The sequence below is a fragment of the Oncorhynchus kisutch genome, unplaced genomic scaffold, assembly GCF_002021735.2.
Source record: "Oncorhynchus kisutch isolate 150728-3 unplaced genomic scaffold, Okis_V2 Okis03b-Okis08b_hom, whole genome shotgun sequence".
NCBI lineage: Eukaryota > Metazoa > Chordata > Actinopteri > Salmoniformes > Salmonidae > Oncorhynchus > Oncorhynchus kisutch.
The window spans coordinates 20,354,959-20,377,372 of NW_022261980.1; the positions used below are offsets into that span (position 1 = coordinate 20,354,959).

At 49.2% G+C, this 22,414-nt stretch overlaps 1 protein-coding gene across 1 annotated transcript in view; it reads right to left on the minus strand.

Annotated features, from left to right (window-relative positions):
* Window positions 1-22,414, minus strand: part of LOC109886290 (pyruvate dehydrogenase phosphatase regulatory subunit, mitochondrial-like) — a 40,358-nt gene that overhangs the window by 16,240 nt on the left and 1,704 nt on the right. Inside the window, 8 exon segments of the mRNA XM_031812535.1 lie at window positions 83-207; window positions 8,678-8,870; window positions 10,859-11,008; window positions 14,706-14,823; window positions 16,498-16,619; window positions 18,226-18,389; window positions 18,691-18,772; window positions 20,493-20,626. Coding sequence (XP_031668395.1) covers window positions 83-207; window positions 8,678-8,870; window positions 10,859-11,008; window positions 14,706-14,823; window positions 16,498-16,619; window positions 18,226-18,389; window positions 18,691-18,772; window positions 20,493-20,626 — 1,088 coding nt within the window.

The following is a 22,414-nucleotide window of genomic DNA, read 5'->3' on the forward strand; positions in this document are numbered from 1 at the left end:
GGACAGTCAGGCAGAGAGAGGGACAGTCAGGCAGACATTACTAACAGGGAGTGTGATTGTGTTTGCTCTGTTCAGGACTCACGCATGACCTCCATGACCCTGTGTCGGAGGAAGGTTCGGCTGCTCTGAAGGTTGCCGAAGCGTTTGATGTCCAGCGGCCAGACGTTAGCCGTGGGGTAACCATACGTCATCCACTCTGCCAGGTACCTGACGACAGAACACACTGCTTTAACCCTGAACTGTAACCTCTAACCCTGACAGACAGGACAGTCGTAACCTCTAACCCTGACAGACAGGACAGACGTTAGCCGTGGGGTAACCATACGTCATCCACTCTGCCAGGTACCTGACGACAGAACACACTGCTTTGATCCAGTTCATTTAGCCCACCACTATACACTAACCCTGACCTGTAACCTCTAACCCTGACAGACAGGACAGTCGTAACCTCTAACCCTGACAGACAGGACAGTCGTAACCTCTAACCCTGACAGACAGGACAGTCGTAACCTCTAACCCTGACAGACAGAACAGCTGTAACCTCTAACCCTGACAGACAGGACAGTCGTAACCTCTAACCCTGACAGACAGGACAGTCGTAACCTCTAACCCTGACAGACAGAACAGCTGTAACCTCTAACCCTGACAGACAGGACAGTCGTAACCTCTAACCCTGACAGACAGAACAGCTGTAACCTCTAACCCTGACAGACAGGACAGTCGTAACCTCTAACCCTGACAGACAGAACAGCTGTAACCTCTAACCCTGACAGACAGAACAGCTGTAACCTCTAACCCTGACAGACAGAACAGCTGTAACCTCTAACCCTGACAGACAGGACAGTCGTAACCTCTAACCCTGACAGACAGGACAGTCGTAACCTCTAACCCTGACAGACAGGACAGTCGTAACCTCTAACCCTGACAGACAGGACAGTCGTAACCTCTAACCCTGACAGACAGGACAGTGGAGTGATAAGTATGTAAGTCAATCATCAAACATTACTCCACTCCTACATGAACCAGATTAGGGTTGTCACGATACGACGTGACCCAGATTAGGGTTGTCACGATACCACATGACCCAGATTAGGGAGGGTCACGATACCACATGAACCAGATTAGGGTTGTCACGATACCACATGACCCAGATTAGGGTGGTCACGATACCACATGAACCAGATTAGGGTTGTCACGATACCACATGACCCAGATTAGGGTGGTCACGATACTACATGAACCAGATTAGGGTTGTCACGATACCACATGAACCAGATTAGGGTTGTCACGATACCACATGACCCAGATTAGGGTGGTCACGATACTACATGAACCAGATTAGGGTGGTCACGATACCACATGAACCAGATTAGGGTTGTCACGATACGACATGAACCAGATTAGGGTTGTCACGATACCACATGAACCAGATTAGTGTGGTCACGATACCACATGAACCAGATTAGGGTTGTCACGATACCACATGAACCAGATTAGTGTGGTCACGATACGACGTGACCCAGATTAGTGTGGTCACGATACTACATGAACCAGATTAGGGTTGTCACGATACGACGTGACCCAGATTAGTGTGGTCACGATACCACATGAACCAGATTAGGGTGGTCACGATACGACGTGAACCAGATTAGGGTTGTCACGATACCACATGAACCAGATTAGGGTTGTCACGATACGACGTGAACCAGATTAGGGTTGTCACGATACGACGTGACCCAGATTAGTGTGGTCACGATACTACATGAACCAGATTAGCGGTGTCACGATACGACGTGACCCAGAGTAGTGTGGTCACGATACTACATGAACCAGATTAGGGTTGTCACGATACGACGTGAACCAGATTAGTGTGGTCACAATACTACATGAACCAGATTAGGGTGGTCACGATACGACGTGAACCAGATTAGGGTTGTCACGATACGACGTGACCCAGATTAGTGTGGTCACGATACTACATGAACCAGATTAGCGGTGTCACGATACGACGTGACCCAGAGTAGTGTGGTCACGATACTACATGAACCAGATTAGGGTTGTCACGATACGACGTGAACCAGATTAGTGTGGTCACAATACTACATGAACCAGATTAGGGTGGTCGCGATACTACGTGAGCCAAATTAGGGTGGTCGCGATACGACGTGACCCAGATTAGGGTTGTCACGATACCACATGAACCAGATTAGGGTTGTCACGATACGACGTGAACCAGATTAGGGTTGTCACGATACGACGTGACCCAGATTAGTGTGGTCACGATACTACATGAACCAGATTAGCGGTGTCACGATACGACGTGACCCAGAGTAGTGTGGTCACGATACTACATGAACCAGATTAGGGTTGTCACGATACGACGTGAACCAGATTAGTGTGGTCACAATACTACATGAACCAGATTAGGGTGGTCACGATACGACGTGAACCAGATTAGGGTTGTCACGATACGACGTGAACCAGATTAGTGTGGTCACAATACTACATGAACCAGATTAGGGTGGTCGCGATACTACGTGAGCCAAATTAGGGTGGTCGCGATACGACGTGACCCAGATTAGGGTGGTCGCGATACTACGTGACCCAGAGTTGTTCCCTCTTCCCTGGTGGTTGAACCTCAATCATAGGTTGATTTTCTGTCTTGTGAACAAAACAATGAGACCTGAGCACCCGCCAGTTCACGCTGTGGAGACCTGAGCACCCGCCAGCTCACGCTGTGGAGACCTGACCACCCGACACTGTGGAGACCTGACCACCCGACACTGTGGAGGCCTGACCAACCGACACTGTGGAGGCCTGACCACCCGACACTGTGGAGGCCTGACCACCCGACACTGTGGAGGCCTGACCACCCGACACTGTGGAGGCCTGACCACCCGACACTGTGGAGGCCTGACCAACCGACACTGTGGAGACCTGAGCACCCGCCAGCTCACACTGTGGAGATCTGAGCACCCGCCAGCTCACACTGTGGAGACCTGACCACCCGACACAGTGGAGACCTGACCACCTGACACAGTGGAGACCTGACCACCCGACACGAATGATGTTCTCAAGGTTCATAACCCAATTCAATTATACTACTCAGTCTGCAACCCCGAATTTGTAAGGTACGGGTTGAAATGAAACAGACAGAGGCCCAGCTAAAATAGTCAAAAAGGTTTATTCACGAGGGCGCTGGTCTGTTGTTCAAAACCATTCATTTAATACTGGCTCCTTAAGCACATACTTTCACACAAACATTAGCTGGGTATGCTACCCAGCCCACAAACATTAGGTATCCTACACACACACACTGTCCTGCTACCCAGCCCACAAACAGTAGGTATCCTACGCACACACTGTCCTGCTACCCAGCCCACAAACATTATGTATCCTACACACACACTGTCCTGCTACCCAGCCCACAAACATTAGGTATCCTACACACACACTGTCCTGCTACCCAGCCCACAAACATTATGTATCCTACACACACACTGTCCTGCTACCCAGCCCACAAACAGTAGGTATCCTACGCACACACTGTCCTGCTACCCAGCCCACAAACATTAGGTATCCTACTCACACACTGTCCTGCTACCCAGCCCACAAACATTAGGTATCCTACACACACTGTCCTGCTACCCAGCCCACAAACATTAGGTATCATACACACACACACTGTCCTGCTACCCAGCCCACAAACATTAGGTATCATACTCACACACTGTCCTGCTACCCAGCCCACAAACATTAGGTATCCTACACACACACACTGTCCTGCTACCCAGCCCACAAACATTAGGTATCCTACACACACACTGTCCTGCTACCCAGCCCACAAACATTATGTATCCTACACACACACACACACTGTCCTGCTACCCAGCCCACAAACATTAGGTATCATACTCACACACTGTCCTGCTACCCAGCCCACAAACATTAGGTATCATACACACACACTGTCCTGCTACCCAGTCCACAAACATTAGGTATCATACACACACACTGTCCTGCTACCCAGCCCACAAACATTAGGTATCCTACACACACACACTGTCCTGCTACCCAGCCCACAAACATTAGGTATCCTACACACACACTGTCCTGCTACCCAGCCCACAAACAGTAGGTATACTACACACACACTGTCCTGCTACCCAGCCCACAAACATTAGGTATCCTACACACACACACTGTCCTGCTACCCAGCCCACAAACATTAGCTATCCTACACACACACACTGTCCTGCTACCCAGCCGACAAAGATTAGGTATCCTACACACACACACACTGTCCTGCTACCCAGCCCACAAACATTAGGTATCCTACGCACACACTGTCCTGCTACCCAGCCGACAAAGATTAGGGGAGTCCGTGAGAATCACTCCCCGTCCTCCCTCAAGATAGGGAGACCCTGGGAGGTACTCTGTGGCCCCCAGCCACGGTCGGCACCGAATCTGGCTCAGACAGTCTGGTTTTAAGATACTATAATAGACACATTGTACAGATATATTGTTATACCCTAATTCTGACTAAAAACTACACTCACGGATATATAATTCTACTGACTAAACCCCACACACATCATTAGAATTATCTCATGATTCTAATCAATTTCATACAATCATATGGTTTCAGGGTGGAATATTCTAATCATTCATTAAACGTATAAATCCCATTATTAACACCACCCGACACCGTGGAGACCTGACGACCTGACACCGTGGAGACCTGACGACCTGACACCGTGGAGACCTGACGACCTGACACCGTGGAGACCTGACGACCTGACACCGTGGAGACCTGACGACCTGACACCGTGGAGACCTGACGACCTGACACCGTGGAGACCTGACGACCTGACACCGTGGACACCTGACGACCCGACACCGTGGAGACCTGACGACCTGACACCGTGGAGACCTGACGACCTGACACCGTGGAGACCTGACGACCCGACACCGTGGAGACCTGACGACCTGACACCGTGGACACCTGAAAGACGTCTTACACGCCAAAATCTACCCGCATTTGGCAGGTGGGGTGTTCATTTTAGGCCCCGACTACAATACCACATCTACCATAGTAAGATTCTACCATACTCCGCCTACCATACTCCGCCTACCATACTCCGTCTACCATACTCCGCCTACCATACTCCGCCTACCATACTCCGTCTACCATACTCCGTCTACCATACTCCGTCTACCATACTCCGTCTACCATACTCCGTCTACCATACTCCGTCTACCATACTCCGTCTACCATACTCCGTCTACCATACTCTGTCTACCATACTCCGTCTACCATACTCCGTCTACCATACTCCATGCTCCACAGGGAGAACATGAACAAGACTAATAATAGGTTGGCTGTAACATCAGGACTGTTTTCATCAACAAATTCAGTCCTTAAATGTTCATGTTTTGTTTGCTTGCCATCATAGATGTACTGGAAATGTCCTGTAGTTCAACCCTAAAGTAGATGTACTGGAAATGTCCTGTCGTTCAACCCTAAAGTAGATGTACTGGAAATGTCCTGTAGTTCAACCCTAAAGTAGATGTACTGGAAATGTCCTGTAGTTCAACCCTAAAGTAGATGTACTGGAAATGTCCTGTCGTTCAACCCTAAAGTAGATGTACTGGAAATGTCCCGTCGTTGTTCAACGCTAAAGTAGATGTACTGGAAATGTCCTGTCGTTCAACCCTAAAGTAGATGTACTGGAAATGTCCTGTCGTTCAACCCTAAAGTAGATGTACTGGAAATGTCCTGTCGTTCAACGCTAAGGTAGATGTACTGGAAATGTCCTGTCGTTCAACCCTAAAGTAGATGTACTGGAAATGTCCTGTCGTTCAACCCTAAAGTAGATGTACTGGAAATGTCCTGTCGTTCAACCCTAAAGTAGATGTACTGGAAATGTCCTGTCGTTCAACCCTAAAGTAGATGTACTGGAAATGTCCTGTAGTTCAACCCTAAAGTAGATGTACTGGAAATGTCCTGTCGTTCAACCCTAAAGTAGATGTACTGGAAATGTCCTGTCGTTCAACCCTAAAGTAGATATACTGGAAATGTCCTGTCGTTCAACCCTAAAGTAGATGTACTGGAAATGTCCTGTCGTTCAACCCTAAAGTAGATGTACTGGAAATGTCCTGTCGTTCAACCCTAAAGTAGATGTACTGGAAATGTCCTGTCGTTCAACCCTAAAGTAGATGTACTGGAAATGTCCTGTCGTTCTCACGTTCAACCCTAAAGTAGATGTACTGGAAATGTCCTGTCGTTCTCACGTTCAACCCTAAAGTAGATGTACTGGAAATGTCCTGTCGTTCTCACGTTCAACCCTAAAGTAGATGTACTGGAAATGTCCTGTCGTTCTCACGTTCAACCCTAAAGTAGATGTACTGGAAATGTCCTGTCGTTCTCACGTTCAACCCTAAAGTAGATGTACTGGAAATGTCCTGTCGTTCTCACGTTCAACCCTAAAGTAGATGTACTGGAAATGTCCTGTCGTTCAACCCTAAAGTAGATGTACTGGAAATGTCCTGTCGTTCTCACGTTCAACCCTAAAGTAGATGTACTGGAAATGTCCTGTCGTTCAACCCTAAAGTAGATGTACTGGAAATGTCCTGTCGTTCAACCCTAAAGTAGATGTACTGGAAATGTCCTGTCGTTCAACCCTAAAGTAGATGTACTGGAAATGTCCTGTCGTTCAACCCTAAAGTAGATGTACTGGAAATGTCCTGTAGTTCAACCCTAAAGTAGATGTACTGGAAATGTCCTTTAGTTCAACCCTAAAGTAGATGTACTGGAAATGTCCTGTAGTTCAACCCTAAAGTAGATGTACTGGAAATGTCCTGTAGTTCAACCCTAAAGTAGATGTACTGGAAATGTCCTGTCGTTCAACCCTAAAGTAGATGTACTGGAAATGTCCTGTCGTTCTCACGTTCAACCCTAAAGTAGATGTACTGGAAATGTCCTGTCGTTCTCACGTTCAACCCTAAAGTAGATGTACTGGAAATGTCCTGTCGTTCTCACGTTCAACCCTAAAGTAGATGTACTGGAAATGTCCTGTCGTTCAACCCTAAAGTAGATGTACTGGAAATGTCCTGTCGTTCAACCCTAAAGTAGATGTACTGGAAATGTCCTGTCGTTCAACCCTAAAGTAGATGTACTGGAAATGTCCTGTCGTTCAACCCTAAAGTAGATGTACTGGAAATGTCCTGTAGTTCAACCCTAAAGTAGATGTACTGGAAATGTCCTGTAGTTCAAACCTAAAGTAGATGTACTGGAAATGTCCTGTAGTTCAACCCTAAAGTAGATGTACTGGAAATGTCCTGTAGTTCAACCCTAAAGTAGATGTACTGGAAATGTCCTGTCGTTCAACCCTAAAGTAGATGTACTGGAAATGTCCTGTCGTTCAACCCTAAAGTAGATGTACTGGAAATGTCCTGTCGTTCTCACTCTCAACCCTAAAGTAGATGTACTGGAAATGTCCTGTCGTTCAACCCTAAAGTAGATGTACTGGAAATGTCCTGTCGTTCTCACGTTCAACCCTAAAGTAGATGTACTGGAAATGTCCTGTCGTTCAACCCTAAAGTAGATGTACTGGAAATGTCCTGTAGTTCAACCCTAACGTAGATGTACTGGAAATGTCCTGTCGTTCAACCCTAAAGTAGATGTACTGGAAATGTCCTGTCGTTCTCACTCTCAACCCTAAAGTAGATGTACTGGAAATGTCCTGTCGTTCTCACGTTCAACCCTAAAGTAGATGTACTGGAAATGTCCTGTCGTTCTCACGTTCAACCCTAAAGTAGATGTACTGGAAATGTCCTGTCGTTCAACCCTAAAGTAGATGTACTGGAAATGTCCTGTAGTTCAACCCTAAAGTAGATGTACTGGAAATGTCCTGTCGTTCAACCCTAAAGTAGATGTACTGGAAATGTCCTGTCGTTCAACCCTAAAGTAGATGTACTGGAAATGTCCTGTCGTTCAACCCTAAAGTAGATGTACTGGAAATGTCCTGTCGTTCAACCCTAAAGTAGATGTACTGGAAATGTCCTGTAGTTCAACCCTAAAGTAGATGTACTGGAAATGTCCTGTAGTTCAACCCTAAAGTAGATGTACTGGAAATGTCCTGTAGTTCAACCCTAAAGTAGATGTGCTGGAAATGTCCTGTAGTTCAACCCTAAAGTAGATGTACTGGAAATGTCCTGTAGTTCAACCCTAAAGTAGATGTACTGGAAATGTCCTGTCGTTCAACCCTAAAGTAGATGTACTGGAAATGTCCTGTCGTTCAACCCTAAAGTAGATGTACTGGAAATGTCCTGTCGTTCTCACTCTCAACCCTGAAGTAGATGTACTGGAAATGTCCTGTCGTTCTCACGTTCAACCCTAAAGTAGATGTACTGGAAATGTCCTGTCATTCTCACGTTCAACCCTAAAGTAGATGTACTGGAAATGTCCTGTAGTTCAACCCTAAAGTAGATGTACTGGAAATGTCCTGTTGTTCAACCCTAAAGTAGATGTACTGGAAATGTCCTGTTGTTCAACCCTAAAGTAGATGTACTGGAAATGTCCTGTCGTTCTCACGTTCAACCCTAAAGTAGATGTACTGGAAATGTCCTGTCGTTCAACCCTAAAGTAGATGTACTGGAAATGTCCTCTCCTTACTTTCCTGCTCCGCCAGCGAAGGCCAGGCCAGAGGCGTTCATTCCAGCCAGGACGAAGTAGCCGTGCACCCCCGGTGTCTCCCCCATCAGACAGCGCATGTCTGGGGTGAACGACTCAGGACAGTTGACCAGCTGCTGGATCTCACACACCTCTAGTTCTGGCATCCTCCTCAACAGGGCTGACAGCATGGGTTCTACAGGGAGAGGGAGGGGGTAAGAGAGGGGGTTAGGTAGAGAAACACTTCTAGTTCTGGCATCCTCCTCAACAGGCCTGACAGCATGGGCTCTACAGGGGGAGGGAGGGGGTAAGAGAGGGGGTTAGAGAGGGGGTTAGGTAGAGAAACACCTCTAACTACATCATCCTCCTCAACAGGGATGACAGCATGGGTTCTACAGGGGGGAGGGAGGGGGTAAGAGAGGGGGTTAGAGAGGGGGTTAGGTAGAGAAACACCTCTAACTACACCATCCTCCTCAACAGGGATGACAGCATGGGTTCTACAGGGGGGAGGGAGGGGGTAAGAGAGGGGGTTAGAGAGGGGGTTAGGTAGAGAAACACCTCTAACTACACCATCCTCCTCAACAGGGCTGACAGCATGGGTTCTACAGGGGGGGTAAGAGAGGGGGTTAGGTAGAGACACTATGGACCGGTCAGTTACTATGGTATATAACCACCTCACATAAACACAGTATATAACCAGTATGGGTTCAATTCCCACCGGGGACAACCCATACTGTCTCAGTTGGTAAGAGTGTGGCGCCAACATCATGGGTTCGATTCCCACTGGGGCCAACCCATACTGTCTCAGTTGGTAAGAGTGTGGCGCCAACATCATGGGTTTGATTCCCAGTGGGGCCAACCCATACTGTCTCAGTTGGTAAGAGTGTGTGCCAACATCATGGGTTCGATTCCCACTGGGGACAACCCATACTGTCTCAGTTGGTAAGAGTGTGGCGCCAACATCATGGGCTCGATTCCCACTGGGGCCAACCCATACTGTCTCAGTTGGTAAGAGTGTGGCGCCAACATCATGGGTTCGATTCCCACTGGGGACAACCCATACTGTCTCAGTTGGTAAGAGTGTGTGCCAACATCACGGGTTTGATTCCCAATGGGGCCAACCCATACTGTCTCAGTTGGTAAGAGTGTGTGCCAACATCATGGGTTCAATTCCCACTGGGGCCAACCCATACTGTCTCAGTTGGTGAGAGTGTGGCGCCAACATCATGGGTTCGATTCCCACTTCCCACTGGGGACAACCCATACTGTCTCAGTTGGTAAGAGTGTGTGCCAACATCATGGGTTCAATTCCCACTGGGGCCAACCCATACTGTCTCAGTTGGTGAGAGTGTGCGCCAACATCATGGGTTCGATTCCCACTGGGGCCAACCCATACTGTCTCAGTTGGTGAGAGTGTGTGCCATCATCATGGGTTCGATTCCCACTGGGGCCAACCCATACTGTCTCAGTTGGTAAGAGTGTGTGCCAACATCATGGGTTCGAATCCAACTGGGGCCAACCCATACTGTCTCAGTTGGTGAGAGTGTGCGCCAACATCATGGGTTCGATTCCCACTGGGGCCAACCCATACTGTCTCAGTTGGTGAGAGTGTGTGCCAACATCATGGGTTCGATTCCCACTGGGGCCAACCCATACTGTCTCAGTTGGTAAGAGTGTGTGCCAACATCATGGGTTCGAATCCCACTGGGGACAACCCATACTGTCTCAGTTGGTAAGAGTGTGGCGCCAACATCATGGGTTTGATTCCCACTGGGGCCAACCCATACTGTCTCAGTTGGTGAGAGTGTGGCGCCAACATCATGGGTTCGATTCCCACTTCCCACTGGGGACAACCCATACTGTCTCAGTTGGTGAGAGTGTGCCCCAACATCATGGGTTCGATTCCCACTGGGAACAACCCATACTGTCTCAGTTGGTGAGAGTGTGCGCCAACATCATGGGTTCGATTCTCACTGGGGACAACCCATACTGTCTCAGTTGGTGAGAGTGTGTGCCAACATCATGGGTTCGATTCCCACCGGGGCCAACCCATTTTAAAATGTATGCACTCACAGCACAAAGTCGCTATGGAAAACAAAACTAAATGGACTCCGTGTTTTACAGTAGCCGTGGCAACATAAACAGAATAGGGTGCCATTATAGAAAAATCACCCCGTCTCTTACCAAAGTGGTCCCAGTCCTCCTGCATGGTCTGAATCTCCAGCTGGTTACGTCCCTCGGTGAAGATGGGTTTAGGGTTCTTCTCAAATCCACCAGACAGGACCCCTCCCTGCCATGCTCTCACATAGATCCTCCCGTCCATATCCATCACCACTAGAGAGAACACAGAGATACACAGTTACAACACAGTCTAACCCTGACCCTAACCACCAGACAGGACAGAGTTCAGGCCAGCGGAGGCTCCTCAGAGGAGGAAGGGGAGGACCATCCTCTTCAGTGAATTTCATAAACATTTAAATAGTAAAACATATAAAAGGAAATCCCATTGAGATAAAACGACACAAAATAATATTTGCCTGTTACCAAATCATTGATTAAAACACACCGTGTTGAAGGTCACAGTAGCCTCAGCAGCACCATAGTGTAGCCGGAGGACAGCTAGTTTCCGTCCTCCTCTGGGCACAGACTTCAAAACAAAACCTAGGAGGCTCATGGTTCTCACCCCCCTTCCCTAGACTTACACAGTAATTACGACAACTTCCGGAGGACGTTCTCCAACCTATGGATGTTACATTGAGCTGGGTGAATATGAATGACAGTAACCTAAACCTGTCACTGTTACATTGAGCTGGGTGAATGACAGTAACCTAAACCTGTCACTGTTACATTGAGCTGGGTGAATGACAGTAACCTAAACCTGTCACTGTTACATTGAGCTGGGTGAATGACAGTAACCTAAACCTGTCACTGTTACATTGAACTGGGTGAATGACAGTAACCTAAACCTGTCACTGTTACATTGAACTGGGTGAATGACAGTAACCTAAACCTGTCACTGTTACATTGAACTGGGTGAATGACAGTAACCTAAACCTGTCACTGTTACATTGAACTGGGTGAATGACAGTAACCTAAACCTGTCACTGTTACATTGAACTGGGTGAATGACAGTAACCTAAACCTGTCACTGTTACATTGAACTGGGTGAATGACAGTAACCTAAACCTGTCACTGTTACATTGAACTGGGTGAATGACAGTAACCTAAACCTGTCACTGTTACATTGAACTGGGTGAATGACAGTAACCTAAACCTGTCACTGTTACATTGAACTGGGTGAATATGAATGACAGTTATCCAATACGCTGTAATAGAAATAAGGCCGTGCTCATCTGGACTGAGCGGTACCAGCTCTAACTCCTTCTGGACTGAGCGGTACCAGCTCTAACTCCTTCTGGACTGAGCGGTACCAGCTCTAACTCCTTCTGGACTGAGCGGTACCAGCTCTAACTCCTTCTGGACTGAGCGGTACCAGCTCTAACTCCTTCTGGACTGAGCGGTACCAGCTCTAACTCCTTCTGGACTGAGCGGTACCAGCTCTAACTCCTTCTGGACTGAGCGGTACCAGCTCTAACTCCTTCTGGACTGAGCGGTACCAGCTCTAACTCCTTCTGGACTGAGCGGTACCAGCTCTAACTCCTTCTGGACTGAGCGGTACCAGCTCTAACTCCTTCTGGACTGAGCGGTACCAGCTCTAACTCCTTCTGGACTGAGCGGTACCAGCTCTAACTCCTTCTGGACTGAGCGGTACCAGCTCTAACTCCTTCTGGACTGAGCGGTACCAGCTCTAACTCCTTCTGGACTGAGCGGTACCAGCTCTAACTCCTTCTGGACTGAGCGGTACCAGCTCTAACTCCTTCTGGACTGAGCGGTACCAGCTCTAACTCCTTGAAGAAACGATACGTGGATTATTTGTATCTGGGCTATAGAGGAGGTAGTCTCACCTGGGGTTCTGGGCTATAGAGGAGGTAGTCTCACCTGGGGTTCTGGGCTGTAGAGGAGGTAGTCTCACCTGGGGTTCTGGGCTGTAGAGGAGGTAGTCTCACCTGGGGTTCTGGGCTGTAGAGGAGGTAGTCTCACCTGGGGTTCTGGGCTGTAGAGGAGGTAGTCTCACCTGGGGTTCTGGGCTGTAGAGGAGGTAGTCTCACCTGGGGTTCTGGGCTGTAGAGGAGGTAGTCTCACCTGGGGTTCTGGGCTGTAGAGGAGGGAGTCTCACCTGGGGTTCTGGACTGTAGAGGAGGTAGTCTCACCTGGGGTTCTGGGCTGTAGAGGAGGTGGACTCACCTGGGGTTCTGGGCTGTAGAGGCTCTGAGAGGAGGTAGTCTCACCTGGGGTTCTGGGCTATAGAGGAGGTAGTCTCACCTGGGGTTCTGGGCTGTAGAGGAGGTAGTCTCACCTGGGGTTCTGGGCTGTAGAGGAGGTAGTCTCACCTGGGGTTCTGGGCTGTAGAGGAGGGAGTCTCACCTGGGGTTCTGGACTGTAGAGGAGGTAGTCTCACCTGGGGTTCTGGACTGTAGAGGCTCTGAGAGGAGGTAGTCTCACCTGGGGTTCTGGGCTGTAGAGGCTCTGAGAGGAGGTAGTCTCACCTGGGGTTCTGGGCTGTAGAGGAGGTAGTCTCACCTGGGGTTCTGGGCTGTAGAGGAGGTGGACTCACCTGGGGTTCTGGGCTGTAGAGGAGGTAGTCTCACCTGGGGTTCTGGGCTGTAGAGGAGGTAGTCTCACCTGGGGTTCTGGGCTGTAGAGGAGGGAGTCTCACCTGGGGTTCTGGGCTGTAGAGGAGGTAGTCTCACCTGGGGTTCTGGGCTGTAGAGGAGGTGGACTCACCTGGGGTTCTGGGCTGTAGAGGAGGTAGACTCACCTGGGGTTCTGGGCTGTAGAGGAGGTAGTCTCACCTGGGGTTCTGGGCTGTAGAGGAGGTAGTCTCACCTGGGGTTCTGGGCTGTAGAGGAGGTAGTCTCACCTGGGGTTCTGGGCTATAGAGGAGGGAGTCTCACCTGGGGTTCTGGGCTGTAGAGGAGGTAGTCTCACCTGGGGTTCTGGGCTGTAGAGGAGGTAGTCTCACCTGGGGTTCTGGGCTGTAGAGGAGGTAGTCTCACCTGGGGTTCTGGGCTGTAGAGGAGGTAGTCTCACCTGGGGTTCTGGGCTGTAGAGGAGGTAGTCTCACCTGGGGTTCTGGGCTATAGAGGAGGGAGTCTCACCTGGGGTTCTGGGCTGTAGAGGAGGTAGTCTCACCTGGGGTTCTGGGCTGTAGAGGAGGTAGTCTCACCTGGGGTTCTGGGCTGTAGAGGAGGTAGTCTCACCTGGGGTTCTGGGCTGTAGAGGAGGGAGTCTCACCTGGGGTTCTGGGCTGTAGAGGAGGTAGTCTCACCTGGGGTTCTGGGCTGTAGAGGAGGTAGTCTCACCTGGGGTTCTGGGCTGTAGAGGAGGTAGTCTCACCTGGGGTTCTGGGCTGTAGAGGCTCTGAGAGGAGGTAGTCTCACCTGGGGTTCTGGACTGTAGAGGAGGTAGTCTCACCTGGGGTTCTGGGCTGTAGAGGAGGTGGACTCACCTGGGGTTCTGGGCTGTAGAGGAGGTAGTCTCACCTGGGGTTCTGGGCTGTAGAGGAGGTAGTCTCACCTGGGGTTCTGGGCTGTAGAGGAGGTAGTCTCACCTGGGGTTCTGGGCTGTAGAGGAGGTAGTCTCACCTGGGGTTCTGGGCTGTAGAGGAGGTAGTCTCACCTGGGGTTCTGGGCTGTAGAGGCTCTGAGAGGAGGTAGTCTCACCTGGGGTTCTGGACTGTAGAGGAGGTAGTCTCACCTGGGGTTCTGGGCTGTAGAGGAGGTGGACTCACCTGGGGTTCTGGGCTGTAGAGGAGGTAGTCTCACCTGGGGTTCTGGGCTGTAGAGGAGGTAGTCTCACCTGGGGTTCTGGGCTGTAGAGGAGGTAGTCTCACCTGGGGTTCTGGGCTGTAGAGGAGGTGGACTCACCTGGGGTTCTGGGCTGTAGAGGCTCTGAGAGGAGGTAGTCTCACCTGGGGTGCTGGGCTGTAGAGGCTCTGGTAGAGGTTTGGAGAGCAGGTAGAAGTGTTCACATCCATGGAGAGGAACAGACACCTTGGTCTCACTGGCCTGGCCCAGCTCATACGCCCACTGTAGAACATACATAGGACAGTTATAACATATCATATAGCATTCATAACCCCCTATTATATGAACAGACACCCTGGTTTCACTGGCCTGGTCCAGCTCCCTCAGAGACAGCTAGATACAACACTTCACTGGTCTGGCCCAGCTCCCCCAGAGACAGCTAGATACAACACTTCACTGGCCTGGTCCAGCTCCCCCAGAGACAGCTAGATACAACACTTCACTGGCCCAGCTCCCCCAGAGACAGCTAGATACAACACTTCACTGGCCTGGTCCAGCTCCCTCAGAGACAGCTAGATACAACACTTCACTGGCCCAGCTCCCCCAGAGACAGCTAGATACAACACTTCACTGGCCCAGCTCCCCCAGAGACAGCTAGATACAACACTTCACTGGCCTGGTCCAGCTCCCTCAGAGACAGCTAGATACAACACTTCACTGGCCCAGCTCCCCCAGAGACAGCTAGATACAACACTTCACTGGCCCAGCTCCCTCAGAGACAGCTAGATACACCACTTCACTGGTCCAGCTCCCTCAGAGACAGCTAGATACAACACTTCACTGGTCTGGCCCAGCTCCCCCAGAGACAGCTAGATACAACACTTCACTGGTCTGGCCCAGCTCCCCCAGAGACAGCTAGATACAACACTTCACTGGTCTGGCCCAGCTCCCCCAGAGACAGCTAGATGCAACACTTCACTGGCCCAGCTCCCCCAGAGACAGCTAGATACAACACTTCACTGGCCTGGTCCAGCTCCCTCAGAGACAGCTAGATACAACACTTCACTGGTCTGGCCCAGCTCCCTCAGAGACAGCTAGATACAACACTTCACTGGCCCAGCTCCCCCAGAGACAGCTAGATACAACACTTCACTGGCCTGGTCCAGCTCCCTCAGAGACAGCTAGATACAACACTTCACTGGTCTGGCCCAGCTCCCCCAGAGACAGCTAGATACAACACTTCACTGGTCTGGCCCAGCTCCCCCAGAGACAGCTAGATACAACACTTCACTGGTCTGGCCCAGCTCCCCCAGAGACAGCTAGATGCAACACTTCACTGGCCCAGCTCCCTCAGAGACAGCTAGATACACCACTTCACTGGTCCAGCTCCCTCAGAGACAGCTAGATACAACACTTCACTGGTCTGGCCCAGCTCCCCCAGAGACAGCTAGATACAACACTTCACTGGTCTGGCCCAGCTCCCCCAGAGACAGCTAGATACAACACTTCACTGGTCTGGCCCAGCTCCCCCAGAGACAGCTAGATGCAACACTTCACTGGCCCAGCTCCCTCAGAGACAGCTAGATACAACACTTCACTGGCCCAGCTCCCTCAGAGACAGCTAGATGCAACACTTCACTGGCCCAGTTCCCTCAGAGACAGCTAGATACAACACTTCACTGGTCCAGCTCCTACACCCAGAGAGCCTTTAGATTAGAAACCTCAGAGACAGCTAGTTACAACACTTCATATACAGCATGACTGTGTCCCAAATGGTTCCTTATTCTAGTGCACTAAATAGGACCCATCCTATCATTGATAACACGTTATGAAACCTTACAGATCAGTTGGGCTGAAGAGAGCTGTCTAGCTGTTAACTGTCTAAAGACTAGTGGAGGGAGAGACCCCATGTCATGTACAGTCACACACACACACACGTAATGGATAGAGGTTCACCTGTCCTGCACAGTTGACAAAGTATTCACACTCGATGGCTCCTCTGTCCGTCTCCACAGCGGTCACATGTCCCTTCTCCATCATCACATGGTTAACTGTGGTGCGCTCATGGATCTGGACTCCTGGAGATCAGAACATGGTTAACTGTGGTGAGCTCATGGATCTGGACTCCTGGAGATCAGAACATGGTTAACTGTGGTGCCTCATGGATCTGGACTCCTGGAGATCAGGACTTCACGGTTGGGATGGTGTTCTTCGGCTTGCAAGCCTCCCCCTTTTCCCTCCAAACATAACGCTGGTCATTATGGCCAAACAGTTCTATTTTTGTTTCATCAGACCAGAGGACATTTCTCCAAAAAGTACGATCTTTGTCCCCATGTGCAGTTGCAAACCGTAGTCTGACTTTTTTTATAGTGGTTTTGGAGCAGTGGCTTCTTCCTTAATGAGCGGCCTTTCAGGTTATGTCGATATAGGATATATACTCGCGTACTGTTGTTTGTAAAGATGAATGTGGTACCTTCAGGCATTTGGAAATTGCTCCCAAGGATGAACCAGACTTGTGGAGGTCTACAATTATTTTATCTGAGGTCTTGGCTGATTTCTTTTGATTTTCCCATGATGTCAAGCAAAGAGGCACTGAGTTTGAAGGTAGGCCTTGAAATACATCCACAGGTACACCTCCAATTGACTCAAATGATGTCAATTAGCCTATCAGAAGCCATGACATAATTTTCTGGGATTTTCCAAGCTGTTTAAAGGCAGTCAATTTAGTGTATATAAACTTCTGACCCACTGGGAAATAATCTGTCTGAAAACAATTGTTGTAAAATTGACTTGTGTCATGCATAAAGTAGATGTCCTAACCGACTTGCCAAAACTATAGTTTGTTAACAAGACATTTGTGGAGTAGTTGAAAAACGAGTTAATGACTCCAACCTAAGTGTAACTTCCAACTTCAAATGTACATGTATTCATGTAGAAAGGTACAATGTGATCAAACATGACAAACACTATCAATAGTTCATTGTTCGTTTGATTGGAGTAGCATGATGTCAAATTAGCCAAAGAGATGCCCCCTGGGCACCGACTAACTCACTCTGCTTGACATGCCACACCCTGGCCCCTTGGCAGGCCACACCTGGGCAGGCCACACCTGGGCAGGCCACACCTGGGCAGGCCACACCTGGGCAGGCCACACCTGGGCAGGCCACACCTGGGCAGGCCACACCTGGGCAGGCCACACCTGGGCAGGCCACACCTGGGCAGGCCACACCTGGGCAGGCCACACCTGGGCAGGCCACACCTTGGCCCTTGGCAGGCCACACCCTGGCAGGCCACACCCTGGCAGGCCACACCCTGGCAGGCCACACCCTGGCAGGCCACACCCTGGCAGGCCACACCCTGGCAGGCCACACCCCGGCCCTTGGCAGGCCACACCTTGGCAGGCCACACCTTGACCCTTCCCTCCAGAAGCCTTGCTTTCTGGCTTCATTCTAACTGATGGCGAAACCACATGGTTGTAACTTTCTATTGAAACCTCCACTACAGATAGGCTTGCAGGATTTTTTCTAAAATTCAGTTTTTCCAGAAATCCCAGTTGGAAAATTCCCCCAAATCAGGATGGAACAAGCAGGAAATCTGGAATCATCCAATCAGGATTTCTGGAAAACCTGGGAATTTTTGGTTTGCAAGCCGAACAATAGTCCATCCTTTGTTTTACTGTCTCACCGTGTCCGGCTGCTGCTGTGGCGAGGGCGTGGTTGACGTCAGGCGGTGACACCACGGCATCCCCCGGCAGGTGGAGCGCCCCCACCAGGTCATGAATATTCACCAGGGGGTGGAGCTTGGACACCTCTTTGGGTTTGATCACGTTACAGGGGATCCCCATCACACTGTGGAAGGAGGAGAGAAGGGGAGGGAGGGAGGAGTGAAGTCAGGGAGAGACTGGACCAGAGAGAGAGTACTGAGCTATAATTCAGACCAGAGGAGAGGGTCAGGGAGAGACTGGACCAGAGAGAGAGTACTGAGCTATAATTCAGACCAGAGGAGAGGGTCAGGGAGAGACTGGACCAGAGAGAGAGTACTGAGCTATAATTCAGACCAGAGGAGAGAAGTCAGGGAGAGACTGGACCAGAGAGAGTACTGAGCTATAATTCAGACCAGAGGAGAGGGTCAGGGAGGGGAGGGACTTACTTCAGCCTGGATGCCAGGCGCTTCAGGGAGAGGAAACGGTCCTGATTCTGGGCCAGACATAGAGAGCCTGTTTTCACGTAACCTGGAACAAACACACACACACACACATCAGGACCGCCAAGTCACGAGTCATCTCGTGTTAAACCAAACAAGGCAACGCCCTGCCATACTCTCTGGATGTTGGCACAAGACTAAATACCACTGGTAAATCTGTTGTTCCACAAGACTAAATACCACTGGTAAATCTGTTGTTCCACAAGACTAAATACCACTGGTAAATCTGTTGTTCCACAAGACTAAATACCACTGGTAAATCTGTTGTTCCACAAGACTAAATACCACTGGTAAATCTGTTGTTCCACAAGACTAAATACCACTGGTAAATCTGTTGTTCCACAATACTAAATACCACTGGTAAATCTGTTGTTCCACAATACTAAATACCACTGGTAAATCTGTTGTTCCACAAGACTAAAAACCACTGGTAAATCTGTGTTTATACAAGACTAAATACCACTGGTAAATCTGTTGTTCCACAAGACTAAATACCACTGGTAAATCTGTGTTTATACAAGACTAAATACCACTGGTAAATCTGTGTTTATACAAGACTAAATACCACTGGTAAATCTGTTGTTCCACAAGACTAAAAACCACTGGTAAATCTGTGTTTATACAAGACTAAATACAACTGGTAAATCTGTGTTTATACAAGACTAAATACCACTGGTAAATCTGTTGTTCCACAAGACTAAATACCACTGGTAAATCTGTTGTTCCACAAGACTAAATACCACTGGTAAATCTGTTGTTTATACAAGACTAAATACCACTGGTAAATCTGTTGTTCCACAAGACTAAATACCACTGGTAAATCTGTTGTTCCACAAGACTAAATACCACTGGTAAATCTGTTGTTCCACAAGACTAAATACCACTGGTAAATCTGTGTTTATACAAGACTAAATACGACTGGTAAATCTGTGTTTATACAAGACTAAATACCACTGGTAAATCTGTTGTTCCACAAGACTAAATACCACTGGTAAATCTGTTGTTCCACAAGACTAAATACCACTGGTAAATCTGTTGTTCCACAAGACTAAACACCACTGGTAAATCTGTTGTTCCACAAGACTAAATACCACTGGTAAATCTGTGTTTATACAAGACTAAATACCACTGGTAAATCTGTTGTTCCACAAGACTAAATACCACTGGTAAATCTGTTGTTCCACAAGACTAAATACCACTGGTAAATCTGTTGTTCCACAAGACTAAATAATACTGGTAAATCTGTGTTGAAACACAAACTGAAACAGCATGTGAGAGGAGGGGGAAGCACTCGTAGGATACAGCCAGTCACATGACCTCATAGATAATATATAATAATTGATTCAACAACCAAAACAACTGGCTAAAACACAATCAGAAGACAGACCACACAGCAAAGACATGTTCATAAACCCATTACGTACGTTGAAACAGAGTGGAACTGTACTGCAGAGAGCAGGAGAGGCAAACTAACCAGCTTCCAGAGACATGTTAGTTAGGCATGTTAGTACAAATGGAGCGGAACTCAGGCTAGAGTCACACTGTAGGCATGTTAGTACAAATGGAGTGGAACTCAGGCTAGAGTCATACTGTAGGCATGTTAGTACAAATGGAGTGGAACTCAGGCTAGTCATAGTGTAGGCATGTTAGTACAAATGGAGTGGAACTCAGGCTAGATTCATACTGTAGGCATGTTAGTACAAATGGAGTGGAACTCAGGCTAGTCATAGTGTAGAAGTCCATCCCACCTGTCTTGACCCCAGTCTCCTCCTCCAGGTGTTCATACAGGGAGTTGGAGTAGTCAGCCATTTTACACTCAATAGAGATGGGCTTGGCCACGCTGACAATCCCAGCACACAGCCTGGTGGTGCCAGCACCTAGCCTAGCACACAGGGAGATGAGGACAACATGGTTAGGTACAGCACCTAGCCTAGCACACAGGGAGATGAGGACAACATGGTTAGGTACAGCACCTAGCCTAACACACAGGGAGATGAGGACAACATGGTTAGGTACAGCACCTAGCCTAGCACACAGAGAGATGAGGACAACATGGTTAGGTACAGCACCTAGCCTAGCACACAGGGAGATGAGGACAACATGGTTAGTTACAGCACCTAGCCTAACACACAGAGAGATGAGGACAACATGGTTAGGTACAGCACCTAGCCTAACACACAGGGAGATGAGGACAACATGGTTAGGTACAGCACCTAGCCTAACACACAGGGAGATGAGGACAACATGGTTAGGTACAGCACCTAGCCTAGCACACAGGGAGATGAGGACAACATGGTTAGGTACAGCACCTAGCCTAGCACACAGGGAGATGAGGACAACATGGTTAGTTACAGCACCTAGCCTAACACACAGAGAGATGAGGACAACATGGTTAGGTACAGTACCCAACCTAACACCCAGCCTGGTGGTGCCAGCACCCAGCCTAACACTCAGCCTAAGACTCAGCCTGGTGGTGCCAGCACCCAGCCTAACACCCAGCCTGGTGGTACCAGCACCCAGCCCAACACTCAGCCTAACACTCAGCCTAACACTCAGCCTAACACCCAGCCTAGTGGTACCAGCACCCAGTCTAACACCCAGCCTGGTGGTACCAGCACCCAGCCTAACACCCAGCCTGGTGGTGCCAGCACCCAGCCTAACACCCAGCCTGGTGGTGCCAGCACCCAGCCTAACACCCAGCCTGGTGGTACCAGTACTCAGCCTAACACCCAGCCTGGTGGTACCAGCACCCAGCCTAACACCCAGCCTGGTGGTACCAGCACCCAGCCTAACACCCAGCCTGGTGGTACCAGCACCCAGCCTAACACCCAGCCTGGTGGTACCAGCACTCAACCTAACACCCAGCCTGGTGGTACCAGCACCCAGCCTGGTGGTACCAGCACCCAGCCTAACACCCAGCCTGGTGGTGCCAGCACCCAGCCTGGTGGTACCAGTACTCAGCCTAACACCCAGCCTGGTGGTACCAGCACCCAGCCTAACACCCAGCCTGGTGGTACCAGTACTCAGCCTATAACACTAGGGGTGAAAGTAAGGCGGTTCACTAAATAGTGGAGGTACGCCGTACCGGGTAAACCGTGAGCCTATCACAATAACTAAAACAAAGATGCCAAGAAAACTGTCAGCTATTTCACCACTATTTAAAGGCTCAGTGCAGTGAAAAACATGATTTGCCTGTATTTCATAAATATTTACACAAGGTTGTTAGACAATCAGATGAAAACATCATGACTGGTTGTGTTAATGGCTCATTAAAAGGTCATGCATAATACAGACGATATGCCCAATCCTTACAAGGCCCATGAGATCACAATAATGCATAGGGAATCATTATGGGATTCTATGATCCACAATTATACAGACAGTAGATCACAGTAGATCCCATAACTGTAAGAAATGCCATCTACTTTCCCCCCTGTCTAACACACACAGAGGACCACACAGTAGATCACACAGTAGATCACACACACAGAGGATCACACAGAGGACCACACAGTAGATCACACACACAGAGGACCACACAGTAGATCACACACACAGAGGACCACACAGTAGATCACACACACAGAGGACCACAACCCAGCAGGGTGAGTAATGAGACCATGGTTCCTTGTGATTTCTAGATGTTATCATTGCTTACAGAAGGTCTCGT